Here is a 9080-nt window from a genome sequence, read left to right on the forward strand (position 1 = left end):
CTGCGCGTGCGGGCGCCAGATGCGCATCGCGGAGGAGCGTGCACCTGCGCGCGGGCCGGGCGCCTTCCCACCCAGGACTCGGGAGTAGAACCGTGGCCCTGGGGATTGTTTACACTGCGCCGTTATTTTTAGAGTCCCGTGGACATAAAGACCGGGACACCTGTGTTACATAATCCCAAATGCGTGGCCAAAGCCGCCTGCGGACGGGGCGGTGAGGCGGAGCAGATGGAGTTAGCCAGGTGTGGCGAATGGTTCCGACGTGGAGATTGGACTGGGCTCCAGGGCTGGGTTTTGGCGATGTTAACTACTCTTCTGGTGTTTCAATAAACCGGGGAAGGGAAAAGTCATACACACACACACACACACACACACAACGGGGTATCAGACTGAGAAGTACTGGGCCTTGGGGCGGGATGTTCCCACAAAAGATCAAGAAGATGAAGTTGCTTAAGGAAGTAAAAAGGGAAAGCCCTAAAAGCTTTTTGACTTTAGGAACGAGTGTGTGTGTGTGTGTGTGTGTGTGTGTGTGTGTGTGTGTGTGCAAGTAAACTTTTTATATTTAAAATCTTAAACGGTGCAATCATGGAGGGTCAACTGAAGTAACTCGTAAGAAAGAATAAGACAGCGAGAGAATTGTCCAGACACAAGATTCATCCGCGGTCAGGAAGGCCTCGGTTGGCCTAGGATTCGGTGGGTTGTCTGTCAGGTGTCCAGGTCCCTGGAGAAGTCACGGTAATAGAACTTAATCCTCTTCCCAAGAAGCTAGTAAGAGACTGCCCAAAGCTGCTGCTTCCAGTCCAAACGCTAGGATATAACAAGAAAGCATTTTACCCTAAAAAGGAAGGATTGAATTGGTCATTTATTTAATTCAACCTGCCCTGTTTGTTCCCCGGTAAGTGACCATTGATACACGCAATCACTGAAATGGAGAGACACCTCCAGCCAAGGGCAGGGCACAATCTGGTCCATTTGAGATCATGTCAGGCTGAGTTATCCCTGAACTGTCCAGGCTAGACTCCAAAGCCCAGGCCACAACCAAAGCTGTCAAGGTTGAGACACTCAAATTTTTATTTTTAAATATAAAATAGCAATTCATAGAAAATCTTTTAACAGTTCATCCCTGGGGACAAGCATATTTCCATATCCAGCCCCCTCTGTATGGGAGATTGGTTTGCCACAGGCAAGCCTACCGAACTCCTCAGCATGGACATTTTAGAAAAAAATTCTGACTGTCATTTAATGTTGTATCTTTAAATTGATGACTCGTTGGATGCCTTTCTCATCTCTCTATTTATGTGTTGGAATTATGCTGTCTATCAAGGTTGTATTCTTTTTCCCTTAATGTGAGAATAGGAACATTTTGACATTTTATAGAAAACATTTTCTGTGCATTGTTTTGATGGTTCTCATTATATGTATGCCTGCTAATGTATTTCACCATCTGTCACTGTTGGATAGTCAAGTCTTTCCCTTTTTGCTACACTTTAAAGTTTTGACCACATTTCATTCTTGCTTAGCTCTATGGCTGTAATCTCTGAGAATAACACTGAGACATACATCTCATCACCCTAGTGGGGGGGGCAGCTATCAGTCAAGAAATGAAATATGGAATGAGAGAAGATGGGCTGGGCAATTCCAATCAGACATTCTGGCTGTTGATTTATGATCATGGCTAGAGGTGGCAAACCTGGTTAAAATGCATTCTTGTTTCTTAGGTTCTTGATTTGTGTTTTGATTGGATCTAATTATATTTTCAAAATATGTGGTAACAACTTATGGATTCTCTTTGGTGCATCTGTCCATTTAATTTCTTAATCTACTCTATGCTTAACTTACATTGATAAGTGTTAGGCAGTGAAGCTACCATTTTTCATTGAATCACTCAGATTTGCTACATCTCTTACGGAATTACTTTTTATTCCTTTAACTTGTAATTCTTCTTTGAAGTACAATATTAAATTACCGCTATCATCACCAATCTGTGTATTCTTAGCCATTTTCCTGCTTTTCTATCTTTACACTAGTCCCACACTAATTTAATTGTTATATGTATATTGGTTTTCTTTGGTGATCCTGGGTCTTTGAACTCAGGGCCTTATGCTTGTGAGGCTGATGCAGTTCCCTTAAGCCAGCAGCCCTGTTTTTGTTTCTTTTGTTCCTGTGAGAACCAAGCCAAGACCTACCTATTTTTAAGATTCCCGTTGTTGCTGGGATCTCAGGCATGTGTCTCTGTCCAGCTTCCCTTTGTGGAGACCACACCTCATGCAATTTTTTTCTGCCTGGATTGGCCTCACACTGCAGCATCCAGATCTCAGCTTCCCATGGTTTTGGATGTATTTTAAATTCTATTCCTCTATTTTTCAGTACAGAGAATTGAACTCAGGGCCTTGTTTTAACACTTACGCCATGCCCAGCATCCTTTTGATTTTAGATTGGCTTTCAAATAGGATCTTCTGCTTACTTTATCTGGACTGGTCTGAAATTGCAATCTTCCTGCTGTGTTGCTGGGATTATAGGTATGCACCATCATGCCTGACCCTTTCCTCTTCTCTTTTAGAACACATCTGGCCATTCTCTATTTAATTTTTCATCCTATCTTTATAATAATTTCATCTAGCTTTAAGAAAAAGTGAGCATTTTTCTTCAAGTGGAATGAGCAAGACATTTACTGGAGAAGCATCATCTCTGCATTGTTGTCTTGTAGGAACAGTGCTCCACCCAGCTTAGTACAGGCAGCCCTAAATCTTGATCAGTCTGCACAATTAGTGAGCCTAGGCCAATACTGGTGGTCCAAACAGGAGTCCAGAGATAGGTGGGGCAAGCTGAGATGTAACATAACACAAATGAAATTAAAAGTATAAATAGATCAGAAGAACAAACTAATCTCCCTGTAAGAAGTTTCCCAGCCAGATTGATGTGTGTGTGTGTGTGTGTGTGTGTGTGTGTGTGTGTGTGTGTGTGTGTGTGTGTGTGTGTGTGTGTACTCATCCTGGGGCTTGAACTCAGGCCCTGGATGCTGTCCTTTAGTTGTTTATTTTTTCTTTCTCTCTCGAGGCTGGTGCTCTACCGCTTGAATCACAGGGCCACTTACGGCTTTTTGGTGGTTAATTGGAGATAAGATTCTCACAACTTTTCTGCCCTGGCTGACTTTGAACCATGTTCCTCAGATATGAGCCCCTGAGTAACTAGAATTACAAGGCATGAGATTGATTTTGAGATGACTGAAAGTCCAGGGCAGCCAGAGACATTGTGATATGCTCTAGCCTAGTCCAAGTCCCTCGACTTCCTAACTGATCCAAGTTGTTCTAGCCCTACTGCCCAATGTCTGTTTTAGTCAGACCTCAATAGCTAAGACAGCAGCCCTGTCTGCACTAACATTCCTTCCCCACCACCCCCACAATCATCTGTGCTCAGCCACTTGTTGATGCGGCCCAAGTTTAAAGTGTAATAAATCACATATCATCGGGCCAGGGATGGTGTAAGGACTGAGGGAATGGAGTGGAATGCATGTTCGCAAATACTACATTATTTACAATCAGCATCGCTCTTTCATTTAGTCAGTCCTCTTAAATTTGCATCAGGGTTGAAAATTTAACATTTTAAACCATATAAAAGGCATCTGTTCTTTAATGGTGTGCATGGTGGGGATAGATAGAATACATAATAATCTTAGAGCCCTTTGCTAATATTTATTGGGCACCTCGTGTGTTCCACAAGCCCTGTTTCTAAGTAAAAGGAAATGGAACATCAAATGAGAGTTAAGATCCTGTCCTCATGGGATTTGAATGCTCTTGGAGGTGTGGTGGAAAGATAGGAAATGTAAAAAATGAACTATTAAAGCTGGCACCAGTGGCTCACCTGTTTTCTAGCCACATATATCTGTTCAGAAAGCTGAGATCTGAGGATCATGGTTCACAGCCAGCTGTGCAGGAGACTTTTATGTCCATTAAAATACAAAAACAAAAAAAAAGGAAGTGGAGCTGTGGCTCAAAGTGGTAGAGCACTAGCCTTGAGCAAAAGAAGAAAAGAAAAAATAAAGCAAGGTCAGGGGCAGCATCCAGGCCCCGAGTTCAAGCCCAATGTGTGTGTGTGTGTGTGTGTGTGTGTGTGTGTGTATACATATATATATAATATATAATATAATATATATACTATATATAATATTGATATGTCCTGAAAGAATGCCACACATAGTCAAGATGAAGAGAAGTGATATTCACAATCATCAGGGATTTTAGGAAGATCTTTTGGATGTGTAACCTTTAATCGAAGGGGAAGTGGAGACATATGGAGAAAGAACGCTCTAGCAGAAGCAAAGGTCCTGGGACATTTGTAGAAGCATTCGGAAGACCAGAGAAGAATGTATGAGGGAGAAGAAAGACAGGTTTGGGGTGGACTGTATGGGTCTATGGGTCTTGATTCAGGGGCTAGCTCTAAATTCTGAGTGGAATGAGAAGAACTGAAGAATTTGAATACAGGAACGTCATGATCCTACTTATCTTTTGGAAGGTCCCCATCAGCTGCTAGATGAAGAATAGAATTCAGCAGGGCATGTATGAATTCAGTGTATGGGGAGAGAAATAAATGTGTTTCTCATAAACTCCAGGAAGGGGTTTCAGAGAAAGAAGTGAGTACTCATATGTTTCTGTTTACTGAGCCATGAAAAGACTGCAGGAGCAGGTGTGACGGGGGAAGTTTGGGCCATGCAGAAAGACAACTGATAAAGCAGTGGATGGTTTTAACATTTAAAAGAAAAGTCTGGGATGCAGATGTCCATTTCAAGGATTTCAAGTGTGGGCTGAAAGATGTGTCCAAGAAAGTTTGCCTTTTTTAAAAAAAAGCAAAGATAAAGATTCAGTGTAGAGATCTTTTTAATTGGATCAGAAATATGAGTGGCTGAGAATGTTTGGCCAAATCAAGAAATGGTCCTTGGGGGGCATAGAAAGTCAAAGAAGCATAAAGGAGTTTCTTCTGGGTAAAACAGTGTATGTGTGTAAATGCATTCCTGTGTATGTATATGCGAGAGAGAGAGAGAGAGAGAGAGAGAGAGAGAGAGAGAGAGAGAGACTCATATATGCAACAGGAAGGAGAGGCGAGAGCGATCTCATTTTTTGACTGCAAGACTGGCCTAGAAATAGGTCACGAGGTTACATGGGGAACCCATTTCCTGCTCTCATCTGGAAATGACCAACAGCCCAACTGTAGCTAACTGAGAAAAGGTTCAGCTACTGCGTCAATACTGTAATTAAAAGAAATAACTTCTTTAAAATATAGGAAGAATACCATGAATGTGTAAAGTGTTGGCTACCAGTTCAGAAGTCTGTTCCTGTTCTAATACTAGGTCTGTGGGCTGACAAGCAGTAGGTCTACCACCCACAGCTCTTTTGATGAATAGCTTTCAGTTCTACCAAGGGAATCTGTGGTGAGAGAAAAAAAATGCATTAATGTCTGATTGATTGGCGTGCCAGTTAGATTTCAGGTTAATGGATTAACTTAGAGATTTTTACTAAGGGTATCCAAGTATTCAAGAATGATGAGACATATTATTACTAACTTGCCTTAACATACCACAGGACCTTCCCCCATCCCCCTACAACAGACTTAAAAATACAAAAGGAAATAAAGTAGTAAAGTTGTCTATGATGTCTGAAGCTAGATTCTATAGCACAGCAGGTCTCACTATACTGTCATTACTATTTTTGGGTATGTTAGAACATTTTCGCAGAAGTTCAACAGAAAGAAGGGTGGTAATGAGAAAACAGACATTCCAGTGGTTTTTCAATTGGAGCAGAACCATCAAATATATGATAACACAGCATCACTATTAGATTATCTCAATTACTGAATGCCCCAGTCTTCGTTTCTTTTTGGGGGGAGGGGCAGCCTTTTGAGACAGGGTCTTCCTATATATCTTAGGAAATCTTAGAATTTGTGTAGCCAAGACTGACCTCAAATTCTCAATCCTCCTGCTTTAACGCTCTAAGTGAGTGTTGGCGTTATAGACATGTACCATCAGAGACAGCATATCTTAGCTTTAATTCACTCCATATATATTTTTGGTGGGGAAGGAAGGAAGTATTGGGGTTTGAACTCTCATGCTTGCTAGGCTGGTGCTCTACCACTTGGCCATGCCTCTAGCACTGTTCTTGGCTGGTTATTTTGGAGATGGAGTCTAGTAAACATTTCTGCCTAGTTTGGCTTCAAACTATACTCCTGATCTCAGCCTTCTGAGGAGAGTTGGTAACTTATTTTATTTTGTCATGGGACCTGAACTCTGGGCCTGGGCGCTGTCCCTCAGCTCTTCAGCTTAAGGCTAGTGCTCTACCATTTGAGTCACAGCGCCAATTTCAGCTTTTTCTGCTTATGTGGTACTGAGGAATCGAACTCAGGCCTCATGAACGCAAGGCAAGCACTCTACCACTGAGCCACCTTCCCAGCCCCAGAGTTGGTAACTTGATAGCTTTTTCCCCCAAAAGTTTTTAACCCTTTCTGTGGTAGCTTTTGAAACAAATTAAATAATGTGTTTAAACTGTATATTGAAACAAACAAAAAGCATTTGCTGGGAATTGGTGGCTGATGCCTGTAAATTCTAGCTACTCAGGAAGCTGAGAGCTGAGGATCACAGTTTGATGCCAGCCTGGGCAGAAAAGTTCCCATGAGATTCTTATCCAAAAACCACTTAGAAACTGAAAGTGATGCTGTGGCTCAAGTAGTAGAGCATTAGCCTTGAGCACAAAGAGGCTCAGGGACAGCGCCCAGGCCCTAAATTCAAGTCCTACAACTGACAGGGGGAAAAAAAAGCATTAAGAAAATCCTGTTTTGCTGGGCACTGGTGGCTTATGCCTGTAATCCTAGCTACTCAGGAGGCTGAGATCTGGATTGCAGTTCAAAACCAGCCCAGAGGCTGGGAAGGTGGCTTAGTGGTAGAGTGCTTGCCTAGCATGCATGAAGAAGTCCTGGGTTCAATTCCTCAATACCGCATAAACAGAAAAAGCTGAAGTGGCCCAGTGGCTCACATGGTGGAATGCTAGCCTTGGGCAAAATTGCTCAGGGACAGTGCCCAGGCCCTGAGGGCAAGGCCCAGGACTGGCAAAAACAAAACACAACAAAAATCAGCCTGGTCAAGAAAGTCTGTGAAACTCTTATCTCCAATGAACCACCAGAAGACTGGAAGTGGAGGTGTGGCTCAAGTGGTAGCGTGCTTGCCTTGAGCTGAAGAGCTCAGGGACAGCACCCAGGCCCTGGTTCAAGTCCCACAACCAACCAAAAAAACCCTGGTAAAAGCCATTTTATTTTATTTTTTTGTCAGTTGTGGGCCTTGAACTCAGGGCCTGGGCACTATCTCTGAGCTCTTTTGCTCAAGGCTGGTACTCTAGCACTTTGGGCCACAGCACCACTTCCAGATTTTGAGCAATTAATTGGAGATAAGAGTCTCATGGGGACTTTTCTGCCCTGGTTTGAACTGCACACCTCAGATCTCAGCCTTCTGAGTAGCTAGTATTACAGGCATGAGCCACTGGAACTCAGCTTTAAAAAAAAATTTTTTTTATGCCAGTACTGGGGCTTGAACTCAGGGCCTCAAGCTCTCGCTTGGCTTTTATTGCTTAAGTCTGACCCTCTACCACTTAAGCCATACCTTCATTGTGGCAAGAGTTCTTTCAAAGCCCTCAACATCTGCTTCTTTGAACTGCTTTTCTTTTGTTAGTTTGAAACTTTGTTCTCCAAAAGCTTTAACTGCTAATACTTGGCAGAGAGGAAGAGCACTTCAGGACAGGTGTGTTTGGCAAAGAACTAAGGCCTGTCCCTAGGGATATGAACTTCAGGCAAGATATGTTAAGGCTTGTTTAGTGGTCATTATGATACCCAGGTGGTGGTGGATTCTGATGACCTGCTGTGTCACTGGATGTGGGGAGGGGGGAGTGGAAGGGACATGAGGGAGATGTTTATACATGGCAGGTATAAAAAAATGAGTGATTTCCTTCTAGTAATGAGCTTGTCCCCAAATTGGTCAGTAGGGATTTGAGGCCAGGCTAACTAAAAGGAAATGAACTACCTTCCCTAGTATTTTTGTGTGTGTATGTGTGTCAGCCATGGGATTTGAACTCTGGGCCTGGGTGCTGTTCTTCAGCTCTTCAGCTTAAGGCAAATGCTCTACCACTTGAGCCGCAGGGCCACTTTCGGTTTTCTGGTGGTTCATTGGAGATAAGAGTCTCCTGGACTTTCCTGCTTGGGCTGGCTTTGAACCATGATTCTCAGATCTCAGCCTCCTGAGTACCTAGAATTACAGGCGTGAGCCACGGGCACCCGGCTTTCCTCAGAGAGAATTACTGGCATACCAGAAGTTCTGTATATGAATTGGATTTATTGATCAACGGGTTGTTGAGGTTGTTGTTGTTGTCTCATTCCTGGGGCTTGAACTCAGGGCCTGGGCACTGTTCCTGAGTTACTTTATTTTTGTTTTTACCGGTTTTTTTTTTTTGTTTATGAATACGATGCATCTTGATCGGTGTCATTCCTTTACCATTCTCACCTCCCTTTGATTCACCCTTTCCCTTGTTTTTCTTATTCTGTGGTATCTTCCACGAGTTCTTGACCACATTTTCCCTCTTTCTCCACTTCATTTGCCACCCACCCTTGCAAGTACCCATAACTAGTACTTATTTTGTTGGACTTTGACTTTGTCTTTCTACAAAATTACACTATTTGGGATCTCCATAGATTCCACTCTACTCCGATTAGTTCATTTGTAACCATGTGCATTTCACCCTACCCCATGTTTATTCTATGGGTATAGGCTCATTCTAGCTACCACAAATGAGGGAAACCATTCAGTCTTTGTTTTTCTGGGTCTGACTTATTTCACTTATTATACGTTCTAGCTACCACAAATGAGGGAAACCATTCAGTCTTTGTTTTTCTGGGTCTGACTTATTTCACTTATTATACGTTTTTGTAGATGTTCCTGAGTTTATTTGCTCAAGGCTGGTGCTCTACCATCTGAGCCACAGCTCCACTTCCAGACTTTCCTGTCCGGACTTTGACCTGGAACTTCAGATCTTAGCCTCTTGAAAGGCTAAGAT

At 42.8% G+C, this 9080-nt stretch overlaps 1 protein-coding gene across 1 annotated transcript in view; it reads right to left on the reverse strand.

Moving 5' to 3' along the window:
* The window catches only part of Kiaa1147 (KIAA1147 ortholog), a 29624-nt gene extending 27627 nt beyond the window's left edge, over window positions 1-1997 (reverse strand). The window contains exon 1 of the mRNA XM_013021564.1: window positions 1964-1997. Within this exon, the coding sequence (XP_012877018.1) occupies window positions 1964-1997 (34 nt within the window). The remainder of the gene's footprint in view (window positions 1-1963) is intronic.
* Between the last annotated feature and the right edge of the window lie 7083 nt (window positions 1998-9080).

Source organism: Dipodomys ordii, unplaced genomic scaffold (assembly GCF_000151885.1).
Source record: "Dipodomys ordii isolate 6190 unplaced genomic scaffold, Dord_2.0 Scaffold56, whole genome shotgun sequence".
NCBI lineage: Eukaryota > Metazoa > Chordata > Mammalia > Rodentia > Heteromyidae > Dipodomys > Dipodomys ordii.